At 41.4% G+C, this 14446-nt stretch overlaps 1 protein-coding gene across 2 annotated transcripts in view; it reads right to left on the bottom strand.

Annotated features, from left to right (window-relative positions):
- Positions 1-2488: 2488 nt before the first annotated feature.
- The window catches only part of CDH20 (cadherin 20), a 231648-nt gene continuing 219690 nt past the window's right edge, over positions 2489-14446 (bottom strand). The window contains exons 10-12 of one of the 2 annotated variants that reach the window (XM_017528847.2): positions 13362-13479; positions 8289-8540; positions 2489-4077 (exon numbers count right to left, since the gene is read on the bottom strand). In XM_017528847.2, coding sequence (XP_017384336.1) covers positions 3572-4077; positions 8289-8540; positions 13362-13479 — 876 coding nt within the window. In that variant the 3' untranslated portion in view covers positions 2489-3571. The remainder of the gene's footprint in view (positions 4078-8288; positions 8541-13361; positions 13480-14446) is intronic. The other variant, XM_037738625.1, reaches the window with a different exon arrangement.

The raw sequence follows: 14446 nt of genomic DNA, 5'->3' as shown, positions 1-14446 counted from the left end.
ATTTGCCAGCTTCCTGTCCCAGGAAGAAAGATGTAAGAAAATTGTTTTGGATTGGTGTTATAGTTAATTACATAGTATATAAATTAGTATTCATTTTTTTTTCTTTTTTTGGCTAACATGAATCACAAGAGACAAAGAAGTCACTAGAAGGTCATTTTAAAAGAGGACCCCTTGGCCTAATTTTATCCACTTCCTCTATCAGAAACTTGATCTTTAAGAATAAAGCAGAAGCTTCCCCAATCCATATTATTCTCCAATAACCATTTTCAATATGGAATTCAATAACTTGTTGAATTCTATTTTCAGGATTTATAGATTCTTTCTTGTTTGAACCATTCCATATTTGCCTTTGCTATATGCCATGCTTGAATATTCTCTTTCTTGGATTCAGAAAATTCATTGTTAATTTTTATCTTTGCTTCCTTCAATATCTTGAAGGTTCTTCATTATAAAAATGACAAATGGATATGACAGTGAGTCAATCTGCAATGAGAACTACTTGTAAAGTGTGTCTGTCTCACGTTCATATAGTCCCAGCACTATATGGAAATACTGTGAATTCTGTCATCAAGGCCTCGTTCTGCATTACTAGCGAACTAATAATTCTTAATGTGCCTGCACTGATTTTTAACTTGTTGAATTCTATTTTCAGGATTTACAGATTCTTTCTTATGTGAACCACTCCATCTTTGCCTTTGCTATATGCCATGCTGGAATATCCTCTTTTTTAGATTCAGAAAATTCACTGCTATTTTTTATCTTTGCTTGTGTTCTTATTCAGAATACAGTTTCAGACTGAGTCTCATCAATTGGTTTCTGCAGATGTTCCTGTTTCCCGCACACTTGTAAATTATAGGCTAGCTGTTTTACCTTTTGACAAAGAAATGGCTGAACAATTTTATAGCACTCTGGTCTAACCTGATCACATTGTCTGTATAGAGGTGATGATGGTTTTCTCTTTTTTTGTTCTCAGAGGGATCAGCATTTGTATTACAGTGTGGCAGTAGAAAGGGAATTTTAAAACTCATTTGGAGGGGGAGTCTCTTTTAGCTTAGAGTATGAAGCTGAAATAGATCTATTTTGTGCTTCATTCACACTTCCTGTATTACACCATTAAACATCCTCCCAGGGACCAGAAAATTCAGGAGATTTTGTTTAATCACTTCATGCCCAATATCATGGGGACCACATTTGCAGGATGTGGGGCATGATAAACCCCTGTGGTTAGGATAACAGCTGTTCTCAGTTGTAACACAAGCAATACAAAGTGAAATACTCACAAAATTATCCTCAAGGCTGTGGTAGGAAGGAAGAATGTTATAGAGGTTGATTTGCCCACATGCATATAATTGGTATATTGTAAAGCCTAGTTTGGACTCAAGTCCATGCTTTTTTTTTTTTTCGCTTTGTTAAGTGCATTCATTTTTACATTGCACTCTATCCTTGAAGAGGATGTGTGAGAGCTGCCTGCCTTTCATGGGAAGAAAGGGTTAGCATGCTGAAGGCTGAAGAGAATTTGGTGGCTGTTAATGTACCATGTAATGGTACCATGTAATGTGTAATATGCAAAAAAGCACATCCTGCTGGCTCCCAGGCCCTCATTAACTTTCTCATACATTTTTGTAAACTGTTATTGTTTTACTGGAGAAAATGATTCACAACACCACTCTGCGAGAAGATGAGACCCAATGCAGATGGGTTATAGTTTAATCTTCATATGTTAGAAAGTGAGCAACTACATACCAGAGGTTTTCAAAATGTGGTTCCTGGACCAGCAGCATCAGCATCTCCTGGGAATATGTTAGAAATACAAACTGCCCCAAATCGACTGAATCAGAAATTCTAGGGGTGAAGTGGTTTAACTATTTCTTCAGGTGATTCTGGTAAGTTAAAATTTGAGAACTCTTGCTATAACCAAGGCTCTCAGAAAGTGATTTTGTTCACAATTTAGCCTCAATTGTAAAGATAATTGTGTAAAATATTCTTTAGTAATAGAATGTCAAATAAAGAAATTCCTCCCGTCATGTAGCCACGAAGTATGTGTTAAGCACCTACTCTGTGCAGAGGAGTATGCCAGCCATTGTAGTAAAAGGAAAGATGAATAAAATATGGTCTCAGCTATCTGTGAGCTCAATTTGCCAATGAAATAGAGATGTAAGTTGCAATGTAGCCTGCCTCATTGGTGGCTATGTGTAATAACCTTTTGCAAAATGAAAAATATGGACTAAATTCACCATTGTATCATTGATATTACCAAACCACCCTTTGCTCTTTTCAGAGATGAGGAAATGGAGTGTTCATGAAAAGCTTAACAGTTTGAACCATAATGTTCATATGATTAGTGACAAATAGAATGCAACCTCACACTTCTTTGCATTGCGTTTGCCTTAGGAATCAGCCCCAACCCTGGGAACCTGAGGCTAGATCAGGATTACAAAGTCATCTTCTATCTGTTCAGCAACTAAACAAATTCTCAATAGACTTTTCCTTCTATTTAACTTTTATTAAAAGAAGTGCTAAGGTACTGAGATGCAGTACATCATATTTATTACCAAAATTATTAACAAATATACAAAACTTGTACATGTAATTTTCTTACATCCATTTATTCTCTATAATACTGATTTTTGTTCAAGTAGGTTATCTACAGTATGTAAACATCCCTTGGATTGACCTCACACAGATTAGGAAAGCCCTCTAACCCATGCTTTTATCAGATACTTCTTTTTATTTGGCTTTCATTTGTAGCATCTAATCTCCACATTTGGCACATGGAAGAGACATCTACAGTGCAAAAGAGGCAGATTTTTCTGGTTTCATTCTGAACAATTTTGCAGGGGCACAGTTAAAGAGCTGAGAGGAAACATGAGCACTCGAACTTGATGGCATTGGATGAGCTGTAATGCCAACACCTCTTGGTTCAGCCACTAAACTTGGGCATAAAGTCAGTGTCTCTTCCTTCACCCACCCTCCCACCCATCTACCCCCATGCAAGGCTGATTCAGTCTTAACCTTGTCTCAAAAGGGTTACAAGAAATTCCATCCATCCCAGAACAAGTAGGTTAATTTCACTGAATAACAAGTTTTCTGTTCTTTCTTGTTGGTTGGTTTCTGTGGTTTGATGAGCCAGCAAAACTCTTAAACGGAGAATACGATAAGATAAAAAACAGATACGAGAGGAGAACTTTCTGCTTTCAATTGGCATCTCTGTAGTCAAGGCCAGAGCCTTTCTGCAGTGGAAAAGTGACAAAGGCCTTGGCGAATGGCAGAGAAGAGCCACCCCTGCCATAACACCTTGGATTCCAAGCCTTCGCACACAGCATTAGAAAAATCAAAAAAGAAAAGAAAAAAAAAGGTAATCCAAGATTCTCCCCTTTTCTTCCTGGGTTTCCTTTTGCTTATTTAACTTAATCTAACCAAGTAAAGCTGATCCAGAGAGAGCTCTGTTCGCCTGCTCACCCCCATTCTCACTCTCCAGCACAGTATTGCTCGTGTGGTCGGCTGCACCTTGTCCGCGAAGTACCCGCGGAGAACGTCTGGATTTGGACACGCACCTGCCTCTCGGCTTCCGTCACCACAGTGGCGAGGGCCCCTCCGATGCCCCGTAGAGCTCGGCCAGCTTCCGGAAGCGGGGCCCCCAGTCCGTCAGGAAGTCGAAGCTCTGCTCCGAGTCCGATGTGGCCGACTGCAGGGAGCTCAGCGACCCCGCTACGGAGCCGTCCCCCTCGAACATGTACGTCTGAAGGGAGTCGAAGGGCGGCGCCCACAGGTCCATGTCGGCCTCGTAGAGCTTGGCCAGCACGTAGCTGTGGACAGTGCTGTTCACGGCGCACGTCTGAGGCACGTAGCGGGAGAGGCTCTCGATCTCGGGCAGCATGTCCTGCCGCGTCTTGGGGGCGGCCCCTGCCTGCGCCTCCCGGGGGTTCCACATGGCCGCGATGTCGAAGGCCTCGGTGTCCTCCTCGCCGCCGCCCTCGTCGTCGTAGCGGACGATGTTCTCGTGGATGTTTTCCTCGTCGTCGATGATGTATGGTTGTTTCCGGTGCCGCCTCGTGGACAAAATGAGCAACACCAGCACTGCCAGGAAAAAAAAGAGAAGCTGTTTATCCAGTAGACTGGGCTGTGTGCGCGATGACTAGAAATCGTCTTGATTCAGCCGGGCGTGGTGGCTCATGCCTGTAATCCCAGCGCTTTGGGAGGCTGAGGCGGGTGGATCACCCGAGGTCTGGAGTTAGTGACCAGCCTCACCCACGTGAAGAAACCTCGTCTCTACTAAAAATACAAAATTAGCTGGGTGTGGTGGCACACGCCTGTAATCCCAGCTTCTCAGGAGGCTGAGGCAGGAGAATCGATTGAATCCAGGAGGCGGAGGTTGTGATGAGCTGAGGTCGCGTCATTGTACTCCAGCCTGGACAGCAAGAGCAAAACTCCCATCTCAAAAAAAAAAAAAAAAAAAAAAAAAGTCTTGATTCACCACGGATAGGGGAAGAGCTACTGAGACAACTTTGGATATCTGAAACCTTGGGGCATTCTAATTTAAGTCGACCTTGTTCTCTTTCTGCAAGTCAGGTTGTGGACAGTGAAGCCCTGATTTCTTAAGATGGTTTAATTAGAAAAAGTTGCATATGGTCTCTTAAGATCAGGTTGCTGTTTTGAAATTGTGTGTGTCTATACCCAACAGCCTATTTAAAAATCCCTTTAACAAAGCACAAAGGCCTACTATGGAATAAGATACACAAAGGACCAGATCCTGTGCCCTGTTTATATGATGATAAATTCACATCTCTTTTAATGTGGAGGTCTTATCATATAGGTGGTATTCTGCTTCCTTATATTAGCATCTTAATAGGATTCTACTCTGTATATAATCATATCTTAATATGCATAGAGACACACATTCTAAATATGGGCCAAAGTTGTTTTTTTTTTTTTACTGCTAAGAAGCAAGAGAACATAAATGATCCCTGGGGTCCAATAAAGTCAGGTTCCTCAGAGAAGCCTTTCATTAGAGAGGTGGTTGTGGCTTTCTGGACCCAATGGTGTTTATGGAAGGGAGAGAGTGAGCAGTGACATTTTATATAATTCATCATGTTAGCAAAGAAATGCCACACTGTTAGATGTGCCCTTGCAGGTATGGATAAAATTTTATCCCAAAAAATGCATTTTTCCCCCACTAGAATGTGTTTGCCAGTGTTTAAAGGAGAGAGAATCCCATTGAGTTATCTCCGTTACTGAAAACGTTTTCCAGGAAGTGTTTTGAGGTTTTAGCTGTAGAACTGCTATTATTTTTTGTTTCCTGGTATGCTTTGTTACAGCTGGTGAACAGTGACAGTTTGACAGCACTGCAAAATAAGACCCCAATTTATCCAAGAGAAGAAAGTGGAGTACATTCATCCATGCAGTAAAAGATTACAGAGTGACTAATAAAACGCACAACGATTTAAAATTTTTTTGAATGTAGATATGCTTTTTTATAAATCGCAATTAATGACATAATACGTAATATTCTCCTGAATAGCTTTGGTGATAAAACATACACGGGAAAGAAATGATGATATGCTCGTGTATATTTTCTCTGTGTGCGAAAATACAAAGTAAGGACTAAAAGGACTGTGGGATTCCTAGAGAAAGAGACTAATAGGACTCCAAGGAAGTGAGGGCTTGAATTGAGCATGAAAGGTTGGAATGTGATTTGGATTGATGCAGACTGGAGATGTGAGATTCAAAGGGAGCATGCTGCACAGCATGTTTGCAGGATTCAGTGAAGTTACTAAGCCCAAATATTTTTAAGGCTCTATGCTAAGCAATGGGGAAACAGTATTGAGTATGATGGTTTCTGCTCTTGTGAGCTTGTAATCTAAGGAGATTGTGGATGCTAATGATTAATGCAAGTCAGATAGTGATAAGGGCTATTAGAGGCACAAGTGTCACCAGGAGAGTACAGAGAGGCAGGGCCAGTGAATTTTACTTGGAAGGCTGGGAAGGGCTTCACATAGATGACCTTGAAGTGGCAGGGGCAGTATTTCGGAAAATGCTAGGAAGCAAAATTGGAAGTCTTTTGAGTACCTGCTGGAGAGAATTCTGGTGGTCATGGAAAATTAGGCAGTTTCTATAAAACTGAAAAAGATTGGTACATGTCTTTTTTTTTTTTAGGTAGTCTAATTTAAATAAAAAATATTACATAATGCCTTGAAAATCAGATTTTGAGGAAAATGGCCTTATTCAGCTGAGTCTTCTCTGACAGAAGAGATTAATTTCTAGGGATGGTTTATATTTTGGATCTATAGGCATGGTGCATAGAGCTTATGAGACTTTCTAGGAACTAGATATATATTTGAGACATGTAAAAGAAACCCACCAAGTCAGAATTAATTTATTTAGTTTTCTGTAAAATACAGGATTTTGTTGACAAATGCAACTCAAATCTTATAGTTTCATGAATTATTTTTAATACAAGATGTGTACTCTTAGAAGTAAGAGTACTTAAAACTCAGGATTTGATGACAGCTCTGCTCAATTTAGCTCCTGAAAACTGTTTACTTTTTCTGTACAGTTCAAAAGACAAGACATCATCATGGGTGTGGTAGGGATAAAATAAATTGTCCCTTGCACACCGTTTTAACTTAAGAGCCACTCCAAGCCAGTCTCTTTAAATCAGGATTTCTGTAATGATGGCTTTTTGTGGGCCAGGGTGAACTTTTAACTTCGACGTTTTCCAAAGATAGAAGTAAGGACAGCCAGTCTGGAAATTTCTCCCAGGAATAAGTTTTCGCAAAGGCCTCTTGCAGGCTGTCCAGTTCTGCACTCAAGGACTCCCAATGCCACCTTATGGAAACTCAGGGAATTGCAGGGAGGTTTTACTCATCAATGAAGTCTGGGACCAGAAACCATGACAATTTTTTCTGATACAGGGATCCAAGACTTAGAAAGGTTTCTTATTTATACTCTTTCTCTCTTTGTATACGGCTGAACTAAAACAAGAACATTAAAATGCATGTTGTATTTTTAAGTGTGTTTTGAGAAGCACATTCCACAGACCTATCTAGAAAGTCAATCAGCTGACATTTTACACAGAACTTCATTCTTTGGTCTGTCTTTTGGTATAGAGGTGAACTTAGGATCAAGAGTGTATGTGAATATCTATACATCTATTCTAATTTCAGTCCTCAGGGCTTTACTTTTTTCCCCTCAAAAAACTCGGATTTCTTTTATATTGAATAAAACTAATATCTACTAAATCTTGTTTTTCTCTAAGCAAGACATATATGCTATAGATTAGTTCAATAAGAGCAAAGATACATGTACAGATATTTTCTTGGTTGCAAGAGTTGGTTTAGGGGTTTTTGTCTGTTTTAGAGTGTGGAATTAGAAAACAATTGCAAGGATGCTCTTATGCACGTGGGGGTTGGGGAGCTGCCTTGCAGTATGACTTGAGAGGAGGAAGGAAGGATTCCTTAAGTGCTCTCTGACTCCTAGCCTGGTATGTCTTTATTTCCTCAGCAGAGGCAAACTGACCCTGTTTAGTCACTGTTCCTGGTTAGATAGCCATGGTGCCTGGGAGGAGTACTAATCACCCCAAACAGCTTATTCCCCAGAAATCTGTGTGGTTTACACCCTTACTTCCTTTAGCTCTCTGCTCAAAGGTCTTAACCAGTGAGGGATTCCCTGACTGTTCTATTTGAAATGGCATCTATCCCTGTCACTTGTCCACCCAAGATACCTTATCCCTCTTTCCTTTCCTGTAATACCACCTCCAGAATCGGGATGAGCGTTTAGGAGAAGGGCAGTGCTTCTGAGACACAGGGGTGCCCAGTGTATGGCCTGCCTGCATTTCATTCCTGACTCTGCCTCTCACTTTGGTTTTCAGCCTGTCACTTACCCCTTTGTGACTTAGCTACTACTTAAAAAAAAGGGGTTAGAAGAGGTGATCATCAAATCCTGTCCAAAATTGTAATTTTGGTTCTAGTCAGAACGAACTTTCTTTGTTCTGAAATAAACTCAGGAAGGCCAGAATATGTCTGTTTTATTAATCCCAGCACCTCGTATGGTGCCCCAACTCATAGTAGATGCTTTATAAATATATCTGCTTTGATCTTGCCAAAGCCACCTTGAAGAAGGGACTGTCCTCAGTTTCTTTTCTTCTTTTTTTTGCAGCCTCACTGTACCACCTTTTCAGTAAGCAAGATGTGGAAGACCAGTTCTGAATAGCTGTGTCAGGATGGTAATGAACGGATGTCTGAGTAGGCACTGGCAGAACTCCGCAGAAGGGAAAGCATTTCCTTACTCACCTAAGAGGACAAAGATGCAGGCCAGGATGGCAATGAGGGCCCCCCGGCTCAAACTGACTGGGAGCATGTAGGCCTCTGGGTTGCAGGACATGACGTGGCCGTCGTCATCGCAGCTGCACACTTGGATGGTCAGTGTGCCTGTGCTGCTCAGCACCGGCTGCCCGCTATCTGCTATCAGGATGGGCAGGTAAAAGACACTCTGCTCCTGCTGCCGGAAACCAGACCTCCTGGTTAGAATCCGGGCTGTGTTATCTGAAAGAAGCAAGGGGTTCCAGGATTGGAAAAGGGAAGATGAATTAATTTCTTGGATTGAGGAAAGCAAGGGGGCAGGGGCAGGGTGTAGGAAGGAGAGAGGGTAGTCAAATGTTCCCTGGTGCTGGTCAGCCATGGCAGGTTTGCCTCGATCAGCATTTGGATTCAGAAACCACGCTTTTTGCTTGCTTTTAGGCAAAACCCTGAGGCCTAGAAGAGAAAGGCTTTTTTTGAGCCTGTCTTACCCTTTGTGACATAAAGTGCCCAAGGCAAACTGTCAGACTTCAGATCTAACAAAAATGTCCCTGGGAAAGCTTGACAGAAATGAACAATCACTGGTGACTTGTGGTCCCTGTTTGTTCCTGCTCAGCAGCTTGCCAAGGCCCCGTTGCTGCTTCGTGCCTCCAGGAAAAGAATGCTGAGGAACCCATGTGGCTGTGGCAGATTGCTTATTTTTGCCACTTTGGCTGGAATTCACGTCTTTTACTGTTTTCTTTTATGCCTCTGAAATGCAAGCACCAACTCCTCCTGTGTTTCCTAAAGAACCTGCTCATTTAGTAGAAGCTTATTTGAAATCCCCTAATCATATGACATACCTTGTTATTTCTCCTGAGTTGGTGTAACTTGAAGCAGTTAATATGAACTTGGTGAAAATTTGTTCCTGATCAATACTATAAATCTTTCCTTCAGTTTTAAAGAGGATTAGTCAAATTATTAGATGTGTTTCTACAAAGTTAGGGTGTGTGCGTGTATGTTTACATTTATATTCATATATTGTTTTGTGGGATTTTTTCATTTCTAAAATCTGTGTTCTCTAGTTTCCTGGAGTAGGTTTGAATTCTAAAGTAGATATACTTTTGCAAAGCTCAGATTATTTTCTGCAGAGGAAAAATTGAGAGATGTGGTAAGACATACAAGAAGTGATTTTCAAAACTAATAGCACCAGCACAGAGGTCCTGTGGATGTGTTTCATAGTTCATAGGAAAGAGCCTAGAACATCACCAAAAATTCTGAGAGCCTAACCAAAGTAAACATTATTAGTCATCATCAATATTTCTGGTTCTTCTTCCCTTTTTGAGCATAATAAAGGATTATAGTTTTCTGTGCTCTTACATGTGGATATGTCTGTGTGATTTGCTTTAGTTGATGAGCAATAGTGATTTGTGTTTCTTCTAGGGAGAAGTCTGTATGAGCTGATGTGTGAGTCTTCACGCTCTTTCCTTGCTGTAGTTACAGACAAAAGAACCACAGGGTATGAAATGCAGAGCCAGGCAGCCTGGGGCACTGAGCTCAGACTCACAGTAGGCTGTAGTGAGCAAGAAATTAACTAGTTATGCTAAGCCACTGAGATTTTTGTGGTAGTTGTTCCTATAGCATAACCTGGGCTATTCTTACTAACACATTACCCCTAAATTAACTTTTCCTCCTCCCCCCTGCGTTTTATGCTAACGGCTATTGTTACTAAAGGCTCCTGTGCCATGTACCTGCACTTTGTATGCAGTATCTCATTCTATCTTCACAATTTGGTGAGATAGTAATAATCTTACTCCTTTTCAGAAATAGAAGTAAGGCCTAGAATGATTTTATAATTTGCTTGAAGTCACTAACCTAGTTAGTAGCAGAGCTGGCCTTTGAACTTTGGTCTCTCTGTCTCCAAAACATGCACACTTTCCATTGTGCTATATAACTGCTTATTTAGTTTAGTAATACTAACTTTCAAAAAATAATCAGATAAGCAGAATCTCTTCCTGCTTTGATACAAGCTACTTCTTACTTTCTTCTCAGAAGAGAAAGGATGCCGACCTGAGGATTATATTCATATTTCCACCTACCACACAACCCACACACCTTTCTGTTTTCCATACTTAATAGTTAAGTACTACTGATTCCACTTTGTAGTTTTAATTGTTTTTTTCTTTTCAGAAATCAAATTTTTCTTTATAATGAGAACTGTTATTTAAAATTCTTTGGTTTAATCCAGGTGAGGTCATACACTTTTAGAAAGACTGTCTAGAGCTGAAATTCATAAAAGTATTATATCTATAACATACATATTTCTACATCTAAGAATTATTTAAGATTGAAGAGAAATATTAGAGCATCACATTGCTAAGTCCAGTGCTGGAAGGAGCCTGGCCTATAGTAGCCACTTGGAAAATTTTTGTTGAATGTGATAATTAGGGCTTTGGTAACTTACTTGGAAACAGCATTTTTTCCTAAGGTGACACAGAACACTTTGTGTGTGTGGAGGAGCAGGGGGCGTTGTTGTGGTGGAGGGGCGTAGTAAAACAGGACCCAATTTCTAGTCCCAATTTTAACGCTTATTGACTCTCTGGTCTTGGGCCATTTGCTTACTTTCCTCATCCATCAGATGGGACAATAAGAATCAGAGGGATTAATAACTTCCTTAAAGCCTCACAGAATTATTGTAAATATCAAATAAGGTATGGGAAAATACTTTTGAAACTGTAAAGTACTGTATGCACATAATTCTTTTCATAATGTTTTGGGGCTAAAAAGTAAAAAAAGACTTTACTTAAGATAGTTCCCTGTTGTGTTCATAAAAGGACATTATGTTTCAGGCATGGGAACAGAGGTAGTTGACGTAGATCTGCCCTGTAAGATATTAGTCAGTTTTTGTTGTGTTGGGTTTTTTTAGAGACAGGATCTTGCTCTGTCACCCAGGCTGGAGTGCAGTGGTTTGACCATAGCTCACTGCATCCTTGAACTCCTGGGTTCACGTGATCCTCTCACTTCAGCCTCTCAAGTAGCTGGGACTACAGGTGCATGCCACCATGTCTGGCTAATTAAAAAAAAATTGGTAGAGATGGTGTCTTGTTGTGTTGCCCAGGCTGATCTCAAACTCCTGGCCTCAACTGATCCTCCTGCCTCAGGTTCCCAACTAGCTGGGACAAAAGGTGTGTGCCATCATGCCTGGCTAATTTTTAAAAAATGTTTTGCAGAGATGAGGTCTTGCTGTGTTGCCCAGGCTGGTCTTGAACGCTTGACATCAAGTATTTCTCCTTCCTCAGCTTCCTGAAGTGTTGGGGTAACAGGCATGAGCCACTGTGCCTAGACTTGGTCAGTTTTTAAATGAGCCTCAGTAAAGGATACTCATGGGATAATTGTCATTTGGAGATTAAGAGTTCATGCTTTCTGTTGAAGATGTGCTGACTTCTGTTTTGGGAAACCTTCCAAGAGATGAGTTACATTTTACTGTTGTCCTGTGCCTGTGGCCCATCTTTTTAAGGAATTGATTCCATAAACTGGTTCCCAAAGTCATCTTTAAGAAATTTTCAACATTTTGCTGCATTTTGTTTCACTTATTAGAGTGATGGCTTAGCCGCACAGTTAAAGAAAAAATATAATGCGTTATAATGGGTTATTCTTCCCCCCAGGGTTGCCTTTATAAAACAGTCCTATGGAAGTTGAAACCACTCTTTGCAGAAATAGTTTCCCTACGAAGCAAATAAATGAATAGTTCAAAATTTTGACTCAATAAAAACTTCAGGATATTTAATTGAAGTATTTCTGCCTTTATAATTCATATTGCCATTCCTTCCAGAATTTTTATAGTGGTTTTATGATGACATGTAGGAGGTTGAAGGCGTGACTTAGAAGAATGTGTTACCATTTAGAAGAAAACAGGTTTGAGAGTCTCAATTTTTACAGCAGAAAACTGTCATGTGGGGTTGAAGTAATACATGTAATCTCAAATAATTGATGTTTGAGACTAAAGCCAGGTGTGCCTAACCTAATCATGACTTTTTGTTACCCTTTGCTTAGAGTTTTACAAAGTGGCAATTCATATTTTAGAACTGGAATGAAAATGAGGCTACTGCAATCTGGAGAAGTGATGACCTTCCCAGGGTCAGATGGCTCGCTGGCAGCAGAGTTAACAACAGATGAGGTTCATTTGACAGTTTAACTCATTTTTTCCATTGCCCTGACCTTTTTTATTCTTTTGAAGCAAATCAACTGGCTAGAGAACAAAAGTCCTTCCTTTTCCCATCTGGGCCCAAATAAGAGTGTGCTGGGTCCATGAGCCCCTTAGCTGATCTGAATGCTTGTTGGAAAAGGGGAGTCTAGAATTCTATTCCATCAGAGCTATAGTGGGGAGCATTTTCTGGACAGGGAAGCCTACCTGAAAGTGTGTCTTTGAATCATCCTAAAGTAATAAAGCTGTTTCAATGCCAATGGTCCTGTATGTGCCCTTTGTTATCTCTTTTACTTACCCTTTGTCTCCTTTTTGTTTGGAGAGCTTTTTACTGTTTCCTACTTTGATCTCTGCTTAGAAATGTTCCCCCAGGTTTTTTTCTTTTTAATCTAGGTCACTTTCTTATTTCTCAGATTCTTCCCATTGTTACAGAACATGTGAATAGGGCTGCTGCTAGTGAGAATGAAGGATTTTGCCTCTGTGCTTTGCAGTGTTTCTAGCACAGGACAGGCGCTCAGTAAACATCTGTCGACTTACTGACTGAAAGAGTTTTAGAATTGGCAAAGGGTTATTTATGTTTGGTATTCTGAAACAAAACTTTAAAAGACACTGTGAGGCTGGGTGGAGTGGCTCGCACCTGTAATCCTAACACTTTGGGAGACTGAAACAGGACGATTGCTTGAGGCCAAGAGTTCAAGACTAACCTAGCCAACATAGACATCATCTCAAAAAAAAAAAAAAAAAAAAAGACACTGTGAATTATTAAAGTCCTCTCTGCTGTTAAGGAGCAGGTAGCCTTTGACACTGTTTGCGTAAGACAGTAACCCAAAGTAGCTGGCCTACATTGTAGAAAAGCATAGATAGCCAACTATCCACCTGATTACCTTGGTTGTCCCTTATGGTGAAATTGGGGTTGTTAGCAGCCTCAGGAGCCAAGCTGTAGTAGAAATGCTGGCCATTGAGTGGGTCGTCTTGGTCCACTGCGCTCACTGTCTGGATCAGCTGAGGAAGGGACATGAAATCAGGTGAGCTGGAGCCAAAGGAAAAAGCACCAGGGCCCAGTTAAATCCCAAACCTGGAAACACGATGGTGGGTTGTTTTACCTAATTAGAAGGATATCATTGATATGGGAGAGGAGCAGGGAAGTGCTGGATAGAGAAGGGCATGATCCCTGGGAAGGGCTGCACCCGCTGGCCTGTGTCCACAGACCTAATTAAGAACAGGCACTCCTGTTTTCAGGCCCAAATGTTGCATTTTCCAAGACCACTCTGGCTGCCACACCCACCATTCTGTACCCATAAAAACCCAAGACATTAGTAGGCATAGACACAAGCAGCTGGATGTTGAGAGGAGAAGAGGAGCACACCAGCAGACACTGGCAGACACTGGCAGACTAGCACCGGTAGAATGATACGGATGCTGAGGGGAGTTCAGCACAGGACAGTCAGAAAAGATTCTGGCCACTGGGCATCCTGAATCCAGGGGAAGACCACCTTCTTACTCCATCCCCCACTTCCGGCTCCCCACCCATCTCACTGAGAGCCACCTCCACCGCTCAGTAAACCTTGCACTAAACCCTCCAGCCCACGTGTGATTGTCTAGCACATGGGCAAGAACTCAGGCTATCACACTGGCCTTCTGTCCTGTGATAAGGCAGAGGGTCTATTGAACTAATATGACATAGCTGAAAGAGCACACTGTAACACATGCTCACTTGGGCTTCCGGAGTCCTATACACTACCGTGGGGCCAAAGCCCAAAAGCGCTCCCCAAGGCTTCTGCACCTGCTCATCTGCCTGCTCCCCCTAGGGGTTTGAGCAGCAGCGCACTCCCCTGTCCTACTGGAGCAGGGGTTGGGGGATAGGGGTGTGGGGGTGTGGGGTATGGATAAGGGAACTTTCCCGTTTTATAAGAAACTTCCCTGCAGAATCTCCCTGCTGTCACCTGCCTTGGGATTTAATTTTGCTTTA

This window comes from Cebus imitator, unplaced genomic scaffold, assembly GCF_001604975.1.
Source record: "Cebus imitator isolate Cc_AM_T3 unplaced genomic scaffold, Cebus_imitator-1.0 Scaffold55, whole genome shotgun sequence".
Lineage (NCBI taxonomy): Eukaryota > Metazoa > Chordata > Mammalia > Primates > Cebidae > Cebus > Cebus imitator.
This window is presented reverse-complemented; position numbering and strand designations above follow the sequence as displayed.